This window comes from Bombus fervidus, chromosome 10 (assembly GCF_041682495.2).
Source record: "Bombus fervidus isolate BK054 chromosome 10, iyBomFerv1, whole genome shotgun sequence".
In the NCBI taxonomy this organism is placed as follows: Eukaryota; Metazoa; Arthropoda; class Insecta; order Hymenoptera; family Apidae; genus Bombus; species Bombus fervidus.
In genome coordinates this window covers 10,412,244-10,436,937 of record NC_091526.1, presented here as the reverse complement: position 1 = coordinate 10,436,937, position 24,694 = coordinate 10,412,244, and the positions used below count along the sequence as shown (strand labels likewise).

Sequence of the window (24,694 nt, the reverse complement as noted above, 5' to 3'; positions counted from 1 at the left end):
TTTCTCGTCAGCCAACTCTATATACTACGGTACAAGAACATATCGGTGAAAAGATTCCTTTAATTGAAACGAGCTTTTTGTTTCAGTGCTCTGTTCGAGTTGAACACTCCACCAAGTCCAGGTGCAGTGTCTTTGGAAGAAACAGACAGAGAGACCGAGAATCTCGGGGAAGGAGAGGAGACACCAAAAAGACGTTCGACTTCTCGTAGTAGACCGCAGAGTCATGCTCTTTTAGGCAGCTTCGAGGAATCAGCTTTAAATGGTAGACTCGAACCTGTGTCCACCGTTCACGGTTTCACGGCGGAATTAGGTGCCAGCGGTTCGTTCTGTCCGAAACATCGAAAGCTTCCAGTCACTGTGTTCTTCTATACGCTCGGTGACAATGATAAAGTTTCTACGCCCTATCTCGTACGTACATCTTATATTCTTTACTGTATTTTTTCTATTTCATTTGAGTTTTGTTATTTGTTCTACTTTTTTCTATTTTTTTTTTTCTTTTTTTTTTTCTTTTGTAATATTGGACTATTACGAATTGGCAATTCTTCATCTTTTTCTCTGTTCTTTTTTTTTTTTTTTTAGATTAAAAGGAGTTTTGTTATTATCATTGTTGTGTTTGAATGATATATTTAGAAATGTAACGTGACATTGATAAAACAAACTTGCTGTTACTTTTGCATAGGCACATATTAATTTGGGCAAAAAGGGCTATCAAGTACCAAGAAGCGGTACTATTCAAGTAACGCTTCTCAATCCTTTGGGTACAGTCGTTAAGATGTTCGTAGTATTATACGATCTTTCTGATATGCCACCACGATCTCATACTTTTTTACGTCAGAGAACACTACGGGACAAAACACTACGCTACCTCGTACATCTTAGGTGCGTACATCTGTACATCGTTTCTGTTAGAGACGACGAATTTTGTCCATTTTGTAAACATTGAAATTTTAATTATCTATGGTCAAGGGATGATATCTCTCCTCGTTAATTAAAGTTTCAAAGATTTCATGCCCAGTATTCCTAACAATAATCGAGGCTTCGTCGTGCGAATTTCTTTATAAATAATAAATAAATAATATTTTAGAATAACAACACTGACAGTTAATGTAAACTTCGATATATACATCTGAATCTTTTTGCAGAATTGTATTAATATTAATTAAATTGTTAAATTGTTAACATTAATTAAATAGTAAAGTTTAAGAAATTTTGGAAATTTTAATATTCTAAAAAATAAGTAGCCAACGATTTGTAGTTTATCAATTCACTAATATTATTAATTGTTTAATTATAATACAAGAGACTCCTGGAAGCCACGATTGTTGATTTGTCTCTTTTTAAACGATCCTTTTTTCTGTAACGATCTTTGCTATTTTGCGCTTTTCTATCGCTCTCTTCTATAACTAACTGAATCTTCACTGACTTTCTACCTATCAATATGCAACTAACACCATGCATCCACCATGCATGCATCCAGAGATCGTTCTACTGCCACGTTAAAGTCAAATATTTCATTTCAGATTTATGTCCGGTAAGTCTGGCCGGATTTATCTTCATACGGACATTCGTATGATCATTTGTCGCAAGTCCGACGTTGACACGGCGTCGGATTTTGGGTCAGAGCCACCAAAGGAACTACGAAGCTACATCCATGGTCCTACCAATCCAAAATTTTCGCCAAGGTGCTGAGCCACGTGGCTCTTTCCATGGGGTTGCTGTCAGTCACTCCGCTCGCCTAGTCCCCTTCACGCAGAGGTTTAGCAGAGACCAGCTTTTGTTTTTAGGATTCTAAACAGATCTTCTCGAAACGATGCCTGAGAAATCTTTCACATTACCGAAGAATAATCATGAAAAGGAGTTGATTGAAAATCTTTGTGAACATGGCCTTCTCAAGAGGAGGAAAGAAGGTTGTAAAAAAAAAAAAAGAAGAAAATGTCCAGATGGAGAAAGATTTTTGTAGTAAAGTAAGACCATCCTTCGCAAAAAGAAGGTATATTGGCGGTCCTTAGCAGGGCATTCATATTCTGAGATTATTTTCGCGAAGAAGATGAGAAGGCAACGTAACAGTTTGGAGAAAAATGTTTGCAGGAAGTTTCAGAAGAGAAGATTTTCGTCTTTCGTAAATGTAACGTTCCAGATTGGTAAGGAGAAAGGAATGCTAAGGGGCATATTGCGAGCCGCTTTAGTAAGAATTGTTTTGCTTATTGTTTAGCTACAATTTATTTTCTTTCTTCTCAAATTGCCGGTAATGTTATCTTCAACGCGGAAAAAGAAGGTGTATATTAATTTCAGCTTACAATGGTTTCTTTCGGTTTTAGTTTCTTTGCGGATCGAAATTTTTTAGTTCAATTGAATGAATTATTATTTTTCGTCGAATTGAATTTGTATATTCGCTATATTCGTTCTTGGATTTTCGACGATGATTGTCGCTTTGAATTTTTGTCTTTCATATTTCTCGCGTTCGAACGCGTTCATACTAATCGTATATTTTCAGACGGAAACGAATAAGGTTTCTAGTTGTCCCGAGTTCGTCGATTTAATTATAAGATAGACGATCTCCTTGCTAGGCCATCTCTCTGATTTATTGTTGTAAATATAAGTCATATGTAAAAGTCGATTAAGAATTTTTTAAACGGGATGATACTGTCATATGTGTGTAGCACTCTACGTTAGAAAAAGAAAGAAGTAAAAAAAGAGAGAAGGAAGAACAAAAAATAAGTGATACGAGCACAGAAAATATCAAGAATCAGGTCTCTCGTTGACATTTAAAAGAATCCTCAAACTATTGTACAAATGATAAATAGAGAACTATGTGATCTAGGAAATCGTTTAAAGCGTAATTTAAATAGATACCATTTATCGATTCGTTGATATTTTCAGAAGAAAATTGAAAGACGGTTGACATCGTCGTTTATTTTATTAAAAAAAAAAAAAGCAACAAGAGAAAGAAAAAGAAAGAGAAACAGAGAAAGAGAGGGGGGGGGAGAAAGATAGAAAGAAAAATGTAAGAAGTATGAAATGGTGTAGCTTGCGAATCAACGAGTGGCTGGATTACACGACTTTTCCTGCTCGAAGAAAAAGAATCATTATTTACACGTATAAACAGAACACAATCTTGTGTCCGTAGCACTGTGATGAATATTTTGATAGATTATAAAGAGTAATTATATTATAAAGTATCTATTTGAGTAGTGGATATGTCCTAGATTAATTAATAATCATACTAATGTCGTATGAGGAATGTAACCGAGCGTAACTACTAACCGTAAAAAAAAAAAAAATTACACATATATTTCGCAGTTACACGGCGCTCATTATTGTCTCTATATTAAATGACGGTACGTTTCCCTTATTTTTCTACGCGCATGAGAAAACAGAAATCAACAGGAAAACAGAAAGATAATTTAGGAAGAAAACTATTCGCATTCGCACGAAGACCGCTTGAAATTTCACCTGAAGGATCACTCAATGACTTTTCTTTCATCGCGAAACTTCTTTAATTTGTCGTTTAACTTATCAGCGCCTTCTGTGACTTCTGTCAGATGAAAAATTGTCGAATTTTTTAGATCTACACACGACCAAATTTGCTATTTAAATAAGATGTCAATTCAGGTGAATTTCCGGGCATTTGTTATGCTCGCTCTTATTAAAAATAGAATTCGATTAACTTGACACGGTGGAGACACGTAGACGTAACAGATGGATTTTGTGATTCGTTCAAAAAAATTTGTCTTTCAGAACGAGAAATATGTACTCTTACGTATGCTGACGAGTACGTTTACGTTGATCCACGTCGATAATACTTCGCCTGAATCATACGAGAATATTACTTCAAATTCACTGGTCGATGAAGAATTAAGCTGTTTTAACGTTGCAAAAGTTTCTGTAGCACGTGTATTGTACGGCAAGGAAATATAGAGTGTGTAATCACTGCCATGCTGTAAATACATTGTAGCATAGATGAATCGTTGAATAACAATTTAAGGGGGTTTTAGCAATAGTTGTTTGCCTGATCGAGAGATCCCATCTGAACAGAAGCAGAAAGAAAAAGCGGGGTCCATTGAAAAATATCTAAAAATCACGGGAAACTCGTCTTGTTCTCTATGGTTTTTCCACTTCAGTATCATCACCTCCACGCCACAATGAATAATAAATTTTTTCCAAAGTATTGGATGTCTGTTGCCAACCGATTTAAACGAATTTTTTTTCAATTGGATCTCGCTTGTGGGACGATTAGAGAAACGAAGTGTACACGCTGCGAATTTTAATAGCATATTTTCCCAATTCATTGAAAAGTCGCTTGGTAGCTTTAACAGGAAGATCTCAACGATGCGTGTAATTAATTTTCATACGACGGAAATTGAACGAAAAATATGTGCAATTCATTAGTGTACCTTTCTTGAAAAAATTCATGGAGATAGGAGGAGAATACGAATATTGTATTTTTGGAATTTGCAATCGAGAGATGACTAACTTGTACACTAACTTGTAGGACGTGCACTAAGAATTTTATTATTGTGATAAACTTTTGTCGGAATAATGGTTCGTAATTACTTCGAAGTCGAAATGCATTCTCTTGTTGCTGGAAAAAGGGGGCGAGTTAAGTCGACGGTGCCAAACTTAACAACAAAAGGAAAATGAGGAAAAGATAGGTTTTCGAAAGCGCTCAACGACGCAAACGTTTCGAATCCAACAGCTTCGATCACTATTTTAACTTTTATTTCTTGGCCATAAAAGATTTTATTTTATTCTTCATAATTACTTCCATTTCGTTTTATCAATTTTCTCCAATGCGTTTTAGTTTTTGTTTTCATTCGATTACATTTTAAAGCGTTTTCTTTAATGGAAGTTATTTTTTATTGCCAGTATATAATTTTAATTACCAAACGTCGACGTGGCTAGAACCTGATTTGTAAATTATCATCGATTGTTCGGTCTCTGGATAATTGAAAGAAAAAAGAACAGCGAGAAAAAGAAGATGAACACCGTTCGATCGATGATAATTGCGAGCTTTATTTGTCAATGCTAATTGTAGAACGTTTTGTTGAGTCATTTGTTGAATCACCTGAACACATTGATGGACGCCAGACATGTACATAGGGTAGTGTTATTTTATAAATGAAAATTATTGTTATTATTAAGATATACTTTTTATTATTTTTAGCGAGCGAAGCGTAAGGTCAGAGAGAAACATTTGTCGAGAGCGAACTCACATATGGTACGCATGGCCAAACGTAATAAAACTACAGCAATGCATTACAACAATTATTCTGTGTGTTTACTTGATAAGACCAGTAATTTCCATCGAAGCCTTGTATGCTGTATTGATGTCAAACCGAATTAGATTCTTCGAATTCATTCGCACATAATCGTTTAATATTAAACTATGAAAAAATGACATTATCCATTTTTATCTTGTAATATATTTATTAACAATGTTTACAATTGTTCACTCGCGTTACTCACGCGAATGCCCCTACAGTCTATAATTATAACTCGAAACTGTCTTCTAGACAAACATTAATCCGAGTGCTCTAGAAATTTAGAATTATATACACGGGGGAAACATACAGAGTATACTCGCAGCTACACTGTGAAATCATTTCATGAATCGAATTCCACAGAAAACACATTCGTAGAAATGACGTCGTTCCTACGACGGGATATAATTCTCGCGTCACAGTGTAACGAGTTTACGAATAGCTCGCAATTCTCTTTAAATTCTCTCCCTCTATGATAGTCACTCTCGTTTGAAGAAATAAAATGATAATAAATCGTAGAAAACGTGCAGCAAATACGCAAATTATGCAGTCTCTTTACAGTAATCCTAAGAAGGGTAAAGACTAAAAAATTGTTTAGTATTCTAAGGTATGAAAGTTGTACCTGTTTCTTTGTGAAAATTAAATGTTATCGTACTTAACTCTTTACAAACATATACAGAAGTCTTTATTACGTAATTTCGGATAAAATATACAGGGGCGATGTTGTATCGCTTCGCATTCGAAAATAGAGAGTTCACAAAGAAGATTCTACACGAACGTGGTGACGATATTGCGTTATTTAAAATCTTTTCGAGTTCCTTCTTGGCTGAATTTAAAACGTTCATGATGAAATGCATGTAAAATACCTTAGAATATAAACGAAATACGTACGAAACTTACGGTGTTTGCGAGGAAAGGAATTTATTGCATGTACAAATCTTTGTTTTCGCTTAGTCTTATAAAAATTCCATTGAAAACTAGGACACCTGAAAGTGCTCCTTAAGAATTTCTCTGTTGCTTGTTACACGGTATACAAAATACTTTCCTGAAAATGAAGCTAGATATTAATATCATCGTTCATTATTCTTTTCAGCCAGTCGTCCCGACTCTCGTGTCATTTTTATCTAATTCGCACGTCTAAGGAATCGTTAAGTTATCGATCTTCTTCTTCGTTTCTTTACACAGTTTAAAATTCACAGACGTGGATAACATCGTACATTAACATGTTCGAAGTTCGCCTAGCTACATTTAACTAAAATTACGCATCAAATCACAGTTCACATTTTGTGGCATCCTTTTATAAAAATTCCTCCTAACGAGTGGAAAATTCCTCCTCGCTTTCGTATCGATCGATCACGAAGTTCAGCCGAACGTACGTTTGCACATTTTCTCGCTCGAATAAAAGCAGTTATATACAATAAAATTAATTATACAATTAAAATGCTGACTCAATAAAAGCATTAAACACGTGTGTTTATAGATATAAAAAAAAAAGAAAGAAAATGATTTTGATGGGGTGTCCAAGTAAATTCTATAATTTTTAATTTTTTTGCCTAAACAGAAAAAATTAAAAATTAATAGAACTAACTTTCTTAGGTATCTGGGTGCTCCATACATTTAATCATTTTCGTTTTGCGTTACTGCGCCGAATGAATTTAAAAAAGAAAATAAGAGAAAATAAAAAAAAGACCAGAAACGCGCGAAGTGCAGTCAAATTTTGATAGTCGTGATATGTGGGCGTTGTACAACGAGCAATCAGACACTTGACGTCCCTGACGAAGCAATAGCGCTATTGCAGCTATCACGGCCAGACGTCTAGTTTTATTTTTTTTTTCTTTTTCTTTTTAGTTTATCTAGTTTGTCGTGAAAAATATGTACCGGATTACTAGATCCCTGCTACTTCTCTACAAATCGTAACACGAAAGTCGCTTCTTCCGAATCACCTACAGCAAAAGCAGCTGCTCCGTCTCACGACGTTCCATCGATTATGTCAGTGCTCATTAGCAGAACGCCTCGTTAAAAAGGAAACACTGAAACACTAAGAGCGATTATAATGCAGACACGAAATATCAGTTTTTAATAGACATTTAACTATGATGGAAAGAGTGCGTGAACTCAATTTTACATTTTGCAAATAAAAACGCACTGCTCGCCTACGAGTTGTGAGATTGTATTCTAAATTACAGGAGAATAAATAATAATAATTCACACGAGAAAAGAATGAAAGTCACATTTGAGAAGCGCGGAAAGAAATTTTCTAGAAAAACTTCCATAGAAGATAAATTGCACATCAAAATTATATTTCCACTTGATTTCAGAATTACATTTGCGCCTTTCTTCAACGATAATATCTCTTACAAAAGTTCTTACGAAAATATAAATAATAATGATAAAAATTTGCAACAGTGTAACAATGGTTTAAACCACCGGATGATGCAAAAGTCAGAGAATCAACAAAAATGGTCTTGTCATATTTTTCTCGCGCGCTCTTCAAACGTCGAAATCTGCGAATATATACTTACTTCTCCTCTCTTTGGTCCATAGACAAGGAATTTTACTAGCAATGGCTGACCTCCTTTCCACGTGGGAGTTTGTGCCCTTGGTCGTGGCTCATACGTAGTTGCCTCGTGGCCATTCCACCACCGCAATGACTGCTCCAGTCGGTAGTTGATACTTGAGTTCGATAAAACTTGGAGGAAGTCTTGTTGAAGATTGGTAACAGCTCGTTGGCTTCGTTCGACAATGCCTGTCGATCGGAACGTCGATTCAATGGACGAAGAACAAGACAATATTATACCACGTTATGAAATTACAATACACGGCTCTTACCTTAAGGTATATAATAGCGTCGGTACCATAACCATCGCAACTTTGCAGAACGAGATCACCATGGAAATATCTAGCGTATAATCGTGATACTGGAAGACCGTAGCCGTATCCAGCAAGTGGAACGGTGTGAGCATCGGTTCTGGTTGGCTTAGGCGCTGTACTGTACATGTACTTGAACAAATGGTCCATTTGCGAGCGTGGAATACCACCACCTTTGTCAGACATCTACAAGAATTTTCCATGTAATGTAATTAGACCGCGGACATTTATGCGAACTTATACTTTTGCCAAGATAATTAAAGATTTAGAACCTGGGTGGAAAATTGTTTTACCTATTAAACGTTATATAACGTCTACTATACTTTGGATATTTTATATATTTCAATTAATTAAGTAATTAACTCATTAAGGATTAATATCGCGGTAGTGCAACATTCCATTCGCGATTTTTTTCTTGGATTAATCCACGTTAACGAATTCTGCTTTTTAAAATTGTGACTATGGAAGGGAATTGTAAGAATTCAATTTCTACTTTCTTCGCCGCTTCTTACATCCAGATCTTACGATTGTTTCCACATTTTGATGATATTCTATATAGTTAACACGCTCTGATTGCGAGCATGTTTCGTATCGAATATCTGACACACCGATATTCGATATCAATGTTGGCGAAACGTCTGACTCAATTTCCACGCAGACTATGTTTATTGATAGACTCGATTGTCGTAATTTACGCGTCGGTCTGACTACATGCTCTAACTGCTATAATTGTTTGCAAAATTTAAAAATGATTCGTAAATCGTACTTTGACGCAAATATCTTCTTCACCGCGGGACACGATCACTTCTATCGCCGGGTACTCCTCGCTAGAGCTATGATGCTCCATAATAGCTCGCATGCTGTTCTTGAAAAGTTCGAACAGCATATGGAACAAATGGCTCGGTACGTAAACTATTCTAATTTGACTACATCGTTCCAGCTCTGAAAAGAAAAAAAAAAAAAAAAATAACGAACAGTAAAACAACAAATTTTTTCATAGAAGGATTCTCCTTTTATCATTCTTTCTATGCCACTGTCTATATCAAAAACGCGATAATAATTGCCACATTGAAAGCTTCTCATTATTATATATCTTTCGCCTGTTCCGCGTACATTATCTTTGATCGCGAAGTTCAAAGGTTTCACCGTGGCAATGGTCTATAAACTATACCTACTATAAAAAATTGATTATGTTATACTACTTACTAGCAATACTCTAGTACAATCAACATTTTTCAAACTTGCCGTTATGTTGCTGGACTATCAATTCCGGACTAGCCAGATAATATTGATCGCACAGCAATCTCGCTTTGTCATACGCGTCTCTCACAACGCTGATAATCTCGCAAGACGGGTCTATGGATCCCACGTGTGTACTGTGCCCATTCAATTCGCTGCCAAACAGAAGAGCTGCAACAGAAGATATGCTTCTTTCAACAACCATATCCGTAACATCTCCGAGTACGTTAGATAATACACGAAGATTGCAGGGAAAGAGCATGGCAAGACGTGTTTCCTAATTTTTTTTTTTTACACAAAAGCAGTTTTAAATTGTCTTTTCACTCGTTTTTAGAACTAAGCACATGTTTTCTCGCTCCTTTCAAAATTTTTCAAATCGTCTTAACAATTATACCTTTGGCATCTGCAAAATTTCAACCTATTAGGTATTTTTTAGAGATTTTCATCTTCGAACCTAACAAGTTATTTTCAGTTTCAATTTTGTCGTATTAAAATTCACCTGTTTAATCGCAAAGTGACCATCGTGTCTTTCTTCTATAATTCACACGAAATGCACCGATAAACTTACTGTGTTGATTGATGAGCATACGAATAGAGATTCGGGACATTAGAAATCTGTCCAAGAAATACTGGATGTTGTTCTCCGTTTGAACATCAACGTCGTGGGCATCTTTCAATTCCAGCACACCCTGCGCCATCGTCTCGACGATATCCTTGTGCCTGTTGCGGATTTTAACCAAAGTCTGACAGAATCTATGAAGCAAAAGCGAACTTAATTTAACCATATTTTACTTATGTCCGTGTGAAAGAAGATAGTGATTTGTTTATCGAAATTGGACACGAAGAGCGTTATCTTTATACGAGATATCGTAACGAACGAATGGAAAGTAAATCCCTCGAGAGATTTTTCTAACGTTGAAGACTCACTTGTCTAAAGTGGTCTCGTTCACTTCAACCTTCTCGAACTGCATGATATCTTCAAACGAAGTGGCATACAAGTTATTAACTATACCCATACTAGGCATTTTCAATAAATTCTCTGGTAGCAAATGGATCTCTTTCATAATATTGGCCAATCGGACAGGCAGCTCCTTCCTTAAGAATATAAAAGACTTCCTCTCACAGGCACTTAGACCTGAAACGTTCAACATTTTCTATAATTAGAAATTCAATAATGAATCACTTATTCCTTTGCTTTTTTTTTTTTTCTTTTTAATTATTCTGCAAATATATTTTGTTATTTCCAAGTTTGCCTGTCTCGTGATCGGTAGACCAGGCTGTTCGGCATGAATCTAAGAGATAATCGTACAAAAAATTCGCGATAATGACTTGATATAAAATCTTTATCAAAAAGAAACGTTTCGCAGTTGTTTTGATGCATCGAAGAGAGGCGGAACGATGAACTCTGTAAACAGAGTCTCGTTGCGTAAGCTCGATTGCTCTATAGGAAAGGAAGAACGATTTCATGGAAAACGTAGCTTATTTCGTGCCAACGACGATACGCGATATCTTGCAATGAGTTTTGTTTTATTTGCGTCAGTCAAGAAGAAATTTTTCTCTCCTCTTTGTTTTTCCTTTTGCGTTTCGAGACATTTTGGTAAATATCATAAATTATCATGGCATATAAAAATAATTGGAACGTCGATTCCTCGTCGACGGAACAAAGATCAATATATATCTAGAAATTTAGATTAGGAAACAATGCGTCGCGTTGGTAGAGAAAATTTATTTCTTCTCATTTACTCTTTTATGTTTCGATAAATCTCATGCATTTACGAAATATGTGAAAATGATCGTAATATGGATTCTTCGTTGGTGAAACAGAAACCATTTAGAGTGTTAAATTATCATAGATTAGAAAGGTATGCGAATCACTGGTAAAAGCATTTTGTAGTCATACCGCGTTTTAGGAAGCTATAAGTAGGTCGTAGATCAACCTTCCTACATACATATATTATACTTGCATCTGCGCTTACGTGTATGCGTTTCCTTGCTACTTCGATCGTGTGGGTACGAGCCTGACAAAATTGATACGTTTTATCAATTCTGGCAAGGCGTTGGCCTCATATCGCCGTGGTACAGACGCTTTTCATATTTCAGTTACGTGCACGTCTCTTTGAAAATTTAATTTATCGTTTGATCGATAGAATATAATTATAGCTAAACTTGTTGTTATAATAGTCGTGATAATAAGAACCGAGATTCTCGACTACAACCAAAAATAATATTTTTAGATACAATTTAAGGAGCGGTATCTATCGATAGTGGTTGTTTCAGAGAAATCGACTTATTGCGCCGTGTATTATCTGTGAAACGTCGTTCAATCGACCGTATTGTTAGACTTAGTAACCTAAATAACAAATGTATCGTATTAACGTGTATCAGTATTAATAATACTAATTCCACGTCTAATTGTACACATTGCATCAAGTACAATAAGGCTATCCTTGGGTATCTCGTCACAACCGAGCCGCAATTGTTTAATTATTTAATTTTCAATTAAAGCGGGACTGCTTAATTACCATGGCGTTGAGTCGACGAAGAGTTATTCAGAATACGGAAGAAAGAGACTGAGATACGTCTGGGTAAATTTGTTTAGCCGAAGCAGCGGCTTTAATGGATTCCAAAAGTATCTTTCGGTTAAAAGTGACTTGACGTTGTGACCTGCAGGTATTGACTCTGATGAATAAACCGCGGATTTTTATATATTTCTGGGTTTCAAAGGACAAATATGCACATAAGAAGGTACATACCTTCTTTCGTAATATGCAAAAATACATAAATTATTCAAAGTATCGTGCTCTTTCTAATATTTTATAGATTAAAGAATTCTCTGTACATTCGGTAAAGTATATCGACAGACAAGATTCTCTTTTACTGTCTCTCCTGTTTGATCAAGAATATAAATATTTGTGATAAAGCAGTGGTCGGTTGACAGAAGTAGGATTTGACCAGCATTTACGTCATCGGCGATATCGCATTTCCATCGAACAATAACTTGATCTCATTGCTCAATTGGATTAAATTTGTCTCGTATTCGTTGAGTGATTTTACGAGATCGCATATGTATATATATCACGTATACTAGTAAGTTTTATAATCTGCGCACAAGATTGTTCAATCTGTTAACGATATTAGAATTTTAAGCAGAAATTTCTATTATTACAAATGAAAATTTAATAGAAATAAGCTATTTGCCAGGCTTATAATACTTTCACATGCTTGTAGATTTTATATCAAAATATGGAGAGATCTTTCCAATATCTGAATAATTCATCACTAAATGCATCGAGACATACATCGGAATTCCTTTTAAAAATCCTTCAAATTTTAAAACCCGAGTTTCGACTATCAGCGAGGTTAGTCGATAATAAGAGCATTTCTATTGAAATTTTTCAAATGTCACGTTTTCCATTACAGGAAATTACATTTCTTCCTAATTGGATAGATTGGTGAGCAGCTGATATACTGTCAAGATAACAAATTGCCGTGAAATCACCTATTGGTTTTATCAGCATCGAGCAGACTGAACAAGATAGAGGGTATTTTTTATGAGAGTTCTCTATAATCGAAATAGATCAAAACAAACTGGTTTTCGTTGAGTTATCTGTTCAAAAATCCGTGGGATAAACCATAAAATGATCGCCATCGATATCTATATCAGTATCATTATCATTCGATTGTAACATCAAATAACATTTAAGCTGTACAATATCTCGTGAAGATTATTCTTAAATCAGTTACTAGGAATATGTGCGTTTTGTTGCTTTCATGGATTAACTAAGAAACATTACTGAAAAGGGATTAGCAGGATTATGATAGATATATAGAGAAAATAATTTTTTATTAATTATTTTTATGACACTATTATTTATCTTACAGACATGAAAGGAATAAAATTTGTTAAGAGCCTCGTAAACTGGTTATAATATTCATACAGAGGACGAAAGGTTTCTTTGTAAATTGTATCTCGTTAATTACGTTTACATAAATATAAATTTGCACAAATATCAGAATATTCCATGTTATTCTAACAAATATAAATTGAACTGTAGCTAATATTAAAAGGAATAACTAGAACCGAAACGTAATTTATTACTCGGTTAATTATTTTGTTTTGTATGCCTTTCCCAGAGAATTCCTTAAATTGAGTTTCCATAAATATTGAGAAACGATGTATTGCGTCTTTTAAGAATAATAATTTTCAAATATTGCAAGTACTCTCTTGTTTGGCAATATTATCTTTTTCTTTCTGGTTCATGCGTCTGCGATGTTGAAAAACTTCCCAATTATCAACCTCTTTCGTGTTTTTTTGTTTTTCTTTTTAATATGAGATCGCACTAATTAGGAAAGAATCAGACGATCGTAAAAAACCTTCTGACAGATAAAACACATGAATCGTAGTTAGAGAAAATAATCGCTACGTGTTTTGGTAAAAAATACTTTCTGCGAGGCTCGTTCCGTTCGAGATAAACAAAAAGTGTTGGAAATTTCATTGAGCCGATAACGCGACCCAGACAAAGAAGAAAACCGTGCCTAATTGATACGGTATTGCGGAATCGGATCGACATGTTTTGAAAGCAAACAGAACGTGAACAACAACGTGAAAGAATCGAAATTGTTTACATATTTCGTGCGATTATATATTTTGCAGACGGACTCTGCACGTCGATCGTTTTTCTTATGCATGTCATTAATGAAACAGTGCTTCACCTTACGTCCAGAGGTGCACAGTCCATTGGCCGATTTGCCAAGGAGTTCATCGCGATTGTTCGCAAGGTCAGACGCTGCATGGAATTGCAGTGAAGCACGCAATGTCTCTCAATGGATTGTTCTCTGCCCGTTCGAGAACGTCATACGTTTTCTATAGCAGTTCAATCGGATCATTAAGAACCTGCACGGACATTTTAAAGGGAAGAAGACGACAAGTGCAGCTGCATAATACAGAAATGACAATGGTGATTCTACGATTGACGGCGTTACTTATTTCAAATGTCAATGTGATCGATTCTCTTTCCTTGGTAGCTAATTCATAAATGAAACCTATCGAATAAGTTTCCGTTCAAGGAGCAAACCTAATCGGTAGACTGCGAGCATATTCGTGTAATAGGTCGTAATAAACTTCGACAAATGATAAAAAAAGAATGAAATACGACTATTTGTTAAGTTTCTAACGAACAGTATGCCATAATCGAACGCACGTGACACGATTTTTCCTTGAATGAAAAGCGAATTAACTTCTGTTCGACAGCAAACAACTTGACCCATATGCGTCGTATCATTGAGAACCTTTAGCGAATTAAAGAACAGGTAACGAAGAAGCGAATGAAGCTAAACCCAGTCGCCTGGAGTGAATCGCGTAATTAGTAGCTTTGATCTAATGAGAGTGCGATGGATTCTCAAGCTTCCAAAGGAATCTTTTATTTCACGGCGCTCTCCGAGAATTAAAAGGATTATATTCAGTTATCGTTTCTTTTAATAGGACCGCATTGCTTTATCGAATAAGGAAATATCGCGCGAAAGTATTTCTGTAATTTTTTACCTCATGATTAGCAGATGATATAACGCTCGTTTTAAAAGTATATCAAGCTCTGTCCTCGATTCATAAACTATGGACGTTTATGCATTTATGAAAAAATTAAGATTCCAGAAATATAAGGATATACACAGTAAAGTGGTGAAAACATACGCAGTATATATTTTGCAGAGACATACTTCATACATAGTTTATATTTAGTATTCATTACGATATTTAGATAAAATAAATCATTATTAGTATATTATTTCTTTAACTTTCACAAGAAATGCTATTAATATCTATCTTCTATCGATAAGGTTCTCCTATTTTATTTCTGACGAAGTAGATCCCGACGTACCAGGCCACGAGTATTCCCTTCAGAATTTAGTATCTCGCATCATCCCGTGTCTTTTCTGTATCTCTAATTACATTTGCGAATTTTCTACGATTATTATTAGAACAATTAATCTGTCCGACGATTTACTGTGATATTAATTATTTTATTAATTACCTAGAAAAATCGATCGCGCGAGTATTTACTTTTTTAAATACTAAATACTAAATATTTTTATTTGCTAAAAACCAAGAAGAAGATACGATATAGCGTACTAACTAATTTTCCAATTTTCAGATAATGTTTAAAGGCTTTTAGCGTTACAGAGATAATATAAAAGTTACATTGACATTTGCAAAAGTGCATACATACATGTGTACGATTTTTGCATAGAAGCAATAATACAGTATGTGATACTGGCAACGATAAACGTAAATGATGACGCATCGTGGTCATGTTTCAATACAACACGTTGCTACAAAGTCTCTCTGTCCAGACTCGTACATATCGATCCGCCTTTCTAATAATTTTATTTACATTCGTTCGTTGTTTTTCCGAGAATCAGAACGAAGCAACGGGATATCGAGAAACAGACGTTTCCGATGAAAAGAGCGAGCTTTCAAACCAATCGCACTGACGCCCTTCATCCGAGGAACATGAATTGAATCGCTGTAAATCATTCAGCCTACAAACGAAGATAGAAACGATTTTCTCCATCCGTTATCTATCTGCGGACCGATATTTCCATTTCCGCAGAAAACGAATTTGCACATGTACTCTAATTCACGAAGTCGCGACTGTCATTATTATATCGGTAAAAATAGTCAGCCTACACGTGTATGTGTAATATATTTAATTAAAAATCACTTCATTAAATATCTTATATTTTCTACGTATAGTTTCAGATTTGTTTCAAGAACATTACTAATACGTGTGTGAAATTTGGAGACGTAAAAATGCACAGGATACGTATAGTGTATAAAAATATTAATATAATATATTTTCCGCATATTTTATAGACTGTTGGAATATTATTAAACTTATACTGTGTATTATATCTGAAAATATCAAAAGGTACAGACAGTGCAGTAAATTGCTAATTATACAAAAATAGATGAAATACCCAAAGTATTTAAACTTCATTGAAATACAAATTTGCTTATACTGCGGTTATCTTTCGCATAATATGTATACGTAATATATTCATAGAATCATTTTATCTGTTTTCGAATAACTTCGTGAGTCATTGTAGTTATAGTAGAAAACTCGTTTCATTTCAGATAATTGGCCGTTTAATATCCACAGGATAAAACTGAACAGGAAACGTTACGTAAGATAGAAAACGAGCTTGCAACGTGCAGCTGAACACGCTTCGAGAACGTAATTATTGTTGATTAACAGCATTAACTTTGATGTTAACACTACACACACGCCTTATGTAATACGAGAAAGATGAAATTAAACGTTCTCGTTTTTGTTGGAAAACTCGACGTGACGAAGTGGAAAATGACTTTCCGACCAGGAGGTCGAGGTTCAAACGACGGCAACGAATATATGTATACACATCGATCGATCGATTCTGTGGGGATCGAGCATTAGAATTGAAAGACGCGAGCTTTTTCAATTCAAAGAAACAACTAACATTATAAACTTGTTAACTGGCTTCAGAAACAGTATCTACGTCATATCTCGACTGTTCGTGCTATTTTAAATCAATTTCCTTCGGCGACTCGAAGTTCTCATTTTCGTTCTCATCTTCTTCCAATTATCTTGATCCTCGACTTTCAAGATATCCCAAGAGTCACATTACGACAGATTTAACAAATATACGCGAAGTCTGTTTATAAATACATTCGATTTAGGACGTTCCTTCGTTATTTTATTATTTGAAATCAGATTTAGTCACTTCTTTATTCATTCTGATTCCGTGACAGTAGATGCTTTATCCCGGTTTAGTTTACTTTACGAATCGAACGAGGTAGGTACTTTCGTAAAAATAGATCTATTTCCGGCGGACGTTATAAGCCAGTATCGTATAACAGCGACGCATTAATAAAATTGGAGGACGCGAAGTAGCGTCCGATTTATGTACACGCGAGAGTGTAAGGAACATTTTCTCGATGATAATGAAAGTGCAAACATGGTACAAAGTGGCCTACGAGAAAGCTATTTTATCCATGCCAACGCATATGTTAGTCCCGATGAACTTGACCATCGATGGTTACCGAAATTTCATCGACAAGGACCTCCAAGAATATTTGATAATTCCCTCGAGTTGCTCAAACTTCCACAGGGGAAATAGAAGCGTACACGTTTCATTTTCAACTGGAAAATCACGTGTTACGAAATATTTTTAGGACGATCGACAATATTAATTTCGATGGTTCTACAAAAGTCGACAGCTTGAACGGTCGCTTAATGTGGAACTCGTAAACCCTATATCGTTGTCATCTTCTTCTTGAATACCAATGGTTGCGTCGCTTCTTTTCGCAAAAAGTCGCTAAGTATTTCATGGCTACTGATAACTTCAAACGAAATAAAAATTTATCGAACAAATTTTAATTGCCAATTACGTGTTGCGTCATATTTTAACATGTCACGATATCTGATACTTACGTGTAAATAATCCACGTGTCGAGGGATTATATAAGCATAGCAGATAAATCGTTGTTTGGTAATAACAGAGAAAGTTTGTCTTATCGTCAGAAAATAAATAAAAATATCTCTCCGTATTTTTTTCATTGTATGTATAAGGAAATACATTTCTATCATATAAGGTTGCATAGAAATATATTTTCTATTATTTTTATTTTTTTTTTTCCAAGTAATAACTTGAAATTGAAATTGATGGATGTTTCTAAGTAATCCGGAAGAGAGAAAACACCTATTTTCTCAAGGCTAGACATCGTTTACTAGTCGGATTTCAAGGAATGGATGAACGATACTTTTACCAGTGCAAACCAGTCTCGGAGTAAAAACTCGGCCAGACTGCAGTCCCAGTTACTCCTCTCGCGGAGAACTTGCTGGAAGCATCCTAATCATTTTTTCAGGCGACGCATCTCCCATGAGGGAATTGCGAGTGCAATGATTCACCATTGTATGTAAATTAACAAGTATTTCGTAATTTTCCGCTCGTTTCAAGACAATTGTCTACTTCAACTCACGATATTTGCTAAGAATCTAACGTAAACACATTTGCAACTTGAATTTAACCCGTTAATCGAGTCGCTTTTTAACGAGAAATTACTACAGTAATGGAATTGAACTTAACACGTAACATTAATATTTAATAATGACAAATTAACTTCTATCAAGTCCATTTTAATTCTTGCGAATGTAAAATATTGGTCAAAAAGAAGAAAAAAAAAAAATAAATGGATTTCAATTGCGATATGTTGAAAGGAAAATTTTTTAATTACTTTATTATCTAATATAGTATATTTAATTTAAAAAATTTCTAATAATTTAATTTAACGTATTCTTGTCTCCTAATTTTACATCTCAGTAACGTCCTTCGTAACTCATATTTTCCACTTAGCAAAGAAATAATTACCGAGGAATTTATTAACTTAATTTCAACGAATTGGAAGTAAATTATTCAGCAAATCAACGAGGAAAATATTATTGTTGGTAAGAAAACAATTGTTACTCATCGGCTATCGGTGTTTTTTTTACTGTACGTTGTTGTACGTGCTAAGTACTGTCCCATAGGTAGTTCTAGAACGGTCGACGAGCATCTATAATCGGTCAGAGGAAGCAACTGTTTAGTTTTAAAGTTTCAGTCTCAATGTGCAACAGTACGCACGTAGATACACGCGCTTCATAGGCAACGCGCGACTCGTGACTTACGCTGTATACATACAGAAAACACGTTCGCTAAATGAATTAGATAACGCTTGGTAAATGTCGAATTAATGTCAATTTATTTTAGGGGCAATTAACAACAAGAAAGGAATACCGCAAATTTGCAACGTTGAGCAATCAACGTTTCAATTCGAGTGAAAGGAACCGAAAGCACGACGAATAAATTGAAAATATTATGAAATCGAAGTAACTTGTTACTGCTTTAGATGGAGGCCGCCGATAACAGAAATTCTTGCTACGTGTTTGGCGTTCATAACGTTTAACCATTGCTGTTCTACAGAACAAAAAGATCGATAGAAAGGCAAATATTAAGTGGTAACGTAGGAAATGTTGAATTTTTAATATTCTCACTTTACAGAATCCTAAAAGGAATACGTTTATCCACGCTTATATGAATAAACAAAAGAACCATATTATGAAAGAGAAAATTCTCCGCTTGAAAATTTACCAAAGGAACAAGAATAGATGCAACGAGAACGAATATTTTATATGTTACGACTTAAACTCGCGGCAAAAATCTTTTACACGTCGCTGTATATTTTAAAATGCATCCTTAGTTCGGTCCATTAATTTAGTCAAGAATAGTAGTAGTAATATTTATTAAATTTCTTCCTCACGGCCGAAAAATTGTGTATTCTCTTTCGCACCATATCGTTAATGGGTCTACATTATTATTTACTCAAGAGTACAAATGGTAGCAGAAAATAAGAGTGTGGTTAAAGTCACAAATAATTTCTAGAAAATCGATTTTCAGAGACCACGACTTAACACTCCGCCTGCAACTTTATTTTTACTTACGTCAATTGCATACTGAGTCGTTTAAGTACAAGCAGTTTTCGTTAGGTTTTTGTATTTCTATATCTATAATCATCCAACAGCTTTTACCGCATCATGTTACCTTAATTTTTTTAAACACAGTAAAATTTAAACAAAGATACGAAGAAAATAAAAAATTACTTAAAATTGCTGGTGGAAAACGATACGATATGCAAATGGAAGATTGACGAAGCCCTCAAGCTCTCGCAAACTTTCCTCGTGGCATATCCTCAAGTTTGAAACAAAGAACACGACCCTATTGTTAAATTAAAAACTTCGGCATCGAATAAAGTCGACAGAGGAAAGAGACGATAAGTAATTTTCAAGTTCGATAATCAATTTCATATTATTATGTAACTAAAAATATATCTTTGCATCTTGTTGCACATTTCATAATAATACCAGATATATCCTTAACTGTTGGCAAAATTTCATAGGATCATCGCTTATTTACAAGAGTTATTATATCTTTCAACGTGTAAACAATTATAATGACAAGCTTTCGGGAAATTAGTATGGAATTACGAACAATTTCCGGGTAAAAAATAGTAACAGGGTTCGTCTACGTGAAAATTGCGCTGGCGCGAATTTAAAGCGAAATGTATTGAAAGTTCAAATTCCAAAGGTTTTCGCGCCCACGTTGATCGAATGACGTGAAAAAGTGGCAGCATTCCAGCGTTCCATTCGTACTACTAATGTATACGTTGCTCTATTTTCGTGAAAGTCGCCAGAAACCAATGACAGTGGCCGAATTCGATGTAAGAATTGCCCTTTCGAAGTTGATTGGTCAACTTCGACTTTTTGTAGATTGCAACCTGTTCAAAATCTACGATCAACAATCTACAGCGTAGACACGCTACGAAATCATCAACATACTATGCTTTATCGTCTTTTCTAATTTTGTAGAAATACATTTGCATATCTTAAATAAATCTAAATATCGTTATAGTTATCGTTTGCGAATAGTGTAGAAAATGCGAAATACAAGCACAAGAACTAGTTTGTTCGTCCCATTGATGATAATTTGAGGAATTACAACGCGTTATTCATGGATCAAAAGACCCATAAATTGTTTGCTACGTCCTGAAAAGCGGCTTAAGCAGCTTCCACGTGAAAGAAGGCACTCTGACAGAAAGTACCTCTGTTTAGAGTACCACTTTGCTATACAGTGCAGTTAAAGCGATCTATGTGAACCAGATTCGCCAAGGTCTGATTTTAGCGCAACACTCAAAAGGCAAACATCGCGACAATATTTATTCTGACTGAATTCCCGTTATCAGCGGGCCTGGCTTTAATTTTCATTCGATATTGGTTAAACTTATTTTCATAAAAAAAACGATAGACACGTGCAGATGCGTGACTGAATATACGAAAAAAAAAACAACGAATGAACATCCGTTAATTCCAGACTGTAGACGGTGCGGATAAAATGCGAGACAGGATGTTATTGCGCCTCGTGACTCGTGCCATTGGCATTATTTATCAGCCGCATAATCAACTTAACAAACAAAACGCTGCATAGAATTCTTGATAATAACGTAGCTAAATTGCTCGCCGCGTGAAACCGCTCGAGTCCTGATCTCTGTTTTGAAAATCAAGCGTCGTTACTAATTTTAAACAAACCAACCGTTTGTGATGACGACGGTAGCGGAGCGGACGTCAGAATGTATCAGCAATGTCAAAGAAAAATCCGACAACTTCTTAAAAAGTTGCGGATCTCGTAACAATAGTTACTTTTCTAGAAATATTTTCATTCGACGGTTAATCAAATATATTTTGCAATATAAATAATTTTTTATATCGATTCCGTAATATAAAATGTTCGATATTTTAAATAATGTCTATTTCTCGATACGAGTTCCTCAATTCGTATAGATTGCACTTTTTGTCATTCTGTTGACATACATGCGAATATGGTGACTGTACAGTTGTCGACTCATTAACAAGAATGGACAATAGCGTGATGTTGAAATACGAGACACGCTGAACTCTGTGATGTCTGTGCACGACTGACATTCGACAACAAAGTTAATCGACAGACGAAATATATATATATATACATAAATACAATGTTAACGAAATGAGGAAAAAATGCAGTGGGCATTATGTCTGTTATTGTTGAGAAAGGTTTTTATTCTGAAAATAAACGCTGGCAAATGGAGACGAATTTGTTTCCGACGATGTTTGGAAGTTTTCATTTCTTTTCTTGTTTATTTATTCTTTGTAAAATATAACTTTTGGGTTGGAAATATAACAGGAATGGAAACGTTACAATATTAATTTCGGGTTTTAAAACGATTATATCACATCTTTATTCTAAATAATCCTTATAAAGGAGTGTTTCTGTTTTGGTCTTTTGGTTTGGTCTAGAACGACTCCCGAGTGGATTTTCGCATCAATTTTACAATAATTTCAATCTCACAGATTATTGATAAGTTATTATGAGTCTTGTGAACAGAAGCCCACGTATTACTTACTCATATTAAACAGAGCCTTAAAGATAATAAACCATGATATTACTTAAGCTTTAACCTTCGACATTATATTTTACCAAGAATCTTATGTTTACAGATTTATGTGGTAGTTTTTAAGAAAATCTATTCTATCCGAATCTTCTTTTCCATTTCAGCCAGACATATAAAATTTTAAACGAGTGATTTCATATCTTATATAGAGGTATAAATGGAAGAGTAATTGATAATTTTTTCATTGCTCAAACTCATAATTTTTGAGTAATCTCACTAATAAATGATGCAAGCTTAAATTCGTACGATTTTATGGGCTAATCTCAGCTTAAATGCGACCTCGGTGACCAAATGATTACGATATTGGATTCACTGTGCTGAAATCGATATCGCATCAACTAATCAAAAATGCCGAATAATTCAAGAATCGAAGATATTAGGCGCGCTGAGATTAAGAAAACTGTTACGAATCTGACATTTGCACGAGTGCAGTGACATTTGGGGATCGATAAAGGGAAAGCCGAGAGTAACATCATCTTAATGCCTGAATTTCTTTTGAAATTTCAAGTGTGCGCTTTTCTTCGTATCTTTCGCGAAGGAAGCTCCGATTTATTTTATTTTTAGAAATTCGCGATACTCGTTAGATTGCTGTGGCTGAAATGCGTAAATATGGATTGTAAATGGCTTTTTTACTGAAAAATCTCGATTCTGTGTAACAATTTCGAGCCCTATTGTCTTGCCGACCTTTAAGTACCTGATATCAAAAGTATTAATATTTCTGATTCAATTTTATATGAAGAAAAAAAAAGAAAAACAAATTTGGGAAGATTACACGCAGTAATCTTGCAGTAAGTTATACGCACTTGACATTACTCTTTAAGTAATCGATCATTCAACGCTGTAATTAACTCAAAACCTAATCATCAAGGCTCTTGGTCGAACAGAGAAGGAATTCACGTTGCGATGACTACTTTGTTTACTCATATGACTATTACATCATGTCACATTTTCAATTCTATACTTTGCTACAAGAGCATCGATCACGTATAATTTGAATGACGTAGCTGAATTATTAGTCGCAATTGAACAGAAATGGCCTATTCGCGAAAGTATTAGTTTTCGGTTTGCATCAAGCCACGATAACAAAAGGTGTAGTAACGCCATCGCTGGCATTCAATCGTCGCTGCTAACTGACAATATAAACTAGCTACGGGGACGATGCCCCGAGATCGTTGCAAGATTTTACCGAAGCGACCCTGAAGATGATATCCCGTGCTCTATCGAGGTCGTTGTTCGATCGATTCCATTCTCGTCTCTCCTAACTAAACAACGACACGAGAAAACAAAAACAAAAGCGAGGAGTAGTTAAAAGGAGATACAGTCTACTACGTCTCTCGACACTTGAGGCTCAGAATTGGATGAGGTGTGTAAAGTTGCCAATAAAGCGAGCTCCTCACACTCACCGAAATCGATGAACTGTTTTATCGAAAGCGGCGAGGGGTTGAATTGCGAGTAAAAATCCAGCATCTTGCTGATGTTCCCGAAACACTTTTGCGTGAGCTTCATCTCGTCGTACGTCGTAACACATGAACTTAATGAGCCGTCGACTTGGTTTTCCTTCGACTTTTTTCTCTCAAAATTCGAAAGCTTAGTCTGAGAATTTTTTGCTGTCGTTTAAAAGACACGGGAATACTGTCAGAATCTACTGCAGGCAGGTTGAACAGCGAGGCTTCTTTGAGTAGTACGCCGGTACGTGGATAGGAGACACCTCCGACCGCAATGGTTCGTGGCAAGACTAGACACGATTACTGGCGTTTCAAGAAAGGGATCCTCTATATGTTCGCTCCCGATCGCGCGACTGCGTACCCCTTACATGACTTCCATCAAGCGGAGAAAAGTGGGGTTGCCCGAGGCGCCACATTCAAAATATCCTTCTCCTTTGTCGTTTTTTTTATTTCGTGATTTTTCGGTTACGAAAAATTTCTTACGTGACGAATTTTATAATAATACACCTTTGGCAAAATCAGTGATAAGTAAATGAAAAATTGATAAAGATTATTACACAAAAGATATAATGTCAGCGTGTGATGTGAAGTCAATAATAAAGATTTACGTAAATAAAAGTGTGAGTAGATATACGATTAATATTTCCGAATAGAATAAGACGTCTATGAATAGAAGTTGAAAAATTTATATTAAGCTCATTGGATATAAAACTCATTGAATGAAAACATTCTAAAATATACTTTTTTTTAAAATGTCGAAATTCATTCTGCTTCAGTTTTCCTTAAACATTTGTACGTAACAATTATATAACATATAATCTGCA

The 24,694-nt window shown here is 35.1% G+C and overlaps 2 protein-coding genes across 8 annotated transcripts in view; one reads left to right on the top strand and one right to left on the bottom strand.

The window, feature by feature from the left end:
• The window catches only part of Atos (atos homolog atossa), a 45,614-nt gene extending 40,349 nt beyond the window's left edge, over positions 1 to 5,265 (top strand). For 3 of the 4 annotated variants that reach the window (XM_072011664.1, XM_072011663.1, XM_072011666.1), the window contains 3 exons: positions 87 to 408; positions 680 to 879; positions 1,521 to 5,265. In XM_072011664.1, coding sequence (XP_071867765.1) covers positions 87 to 408; positions 680 to 879; positions 1,521 to 1,689 — 691 coding nt within the window. In that variant the 3' untranslated portion in view covers positions 1,690 to 5,265. The remainder of the gene's footprint in view (positions 1 to 86; positions 409 to 679; positions 880 to 1,520) is intronic. The other variant, XM_072011665.1, reaches the window with a different exon arrangement.
• Positions 5,266 to 5,916: 651 nt separating this feature from the next.
• Pdk (pyruvate dehydrogenase kinase) lies at positions 5,917 to 24,186 on the bottom strand. 4 transcript variants are annotated; one of them, XM_072011710.1, is made up of 8 exons: positions 23,829 to 24,186; positions 10,296 to 10,503; positions 9,937 to 10,139; positions 9,375 to 9,539; positions 8,896 to 9,071; positions 8,091 to 8,315; positions 7,784 to 8,007; positions 5,917 to 7,299 (listed from the first exon to the last, which is right to left on the bottom strand). In XM_072011710.1, exons 1-7 carry the CDS (start codon positions 23,929 to 23,931, stop codon positions 7,819 to 7,821), a joined length of 1,269 nt encoding a protein of 422 aa, XP_071867811.1. In that variant the 5' UTR covers positions 23,932 to 24,186; the 3' UTR covers positions 5,917 to 7,299; positions 7,784 to 7,818. The 4 variants fall into 4 exon arrangements, with proteins under 4 accessions (XP_071867811.1, XP_071867812.1, XP_071867813.1 ...); XM_072011711.1 differs by having other exon boundaries at positions 9,937 to 10,121; positions 23,829 to 24,185; XM_072011712.1 differs by lacking the exon at positions 10,296 to 10,503.
• Between the last annotated feature and the right edge of the window lie 508 nt (positions 24,187 to 24,694).

Bases quoted from the DNA above. Each gene is read 5' to 3' on its own strand.
- Pdk (XM_072011710.1), bottom strand. From the start codon at position 23,931: ATGAAGCTCACGCAAAAGTGTTTCGGGAACATCAGCAAGATGCTGGAT. The intron at 10,504-23,828 runs GTGAGTGTGAGG...TGAACGTTTCAG, and splicing joins AAAACAGTTCATCGATTTCG to GTCTAAGTGCCTGTGAGAGG. The intron at 10,140-10,295 runs GTGAGTCTTCAA...GGTTAAATTAAG, and splicing joins AACGAGACCACTTTAGACAA to TTCGCTTTTGCTTCATAGAT.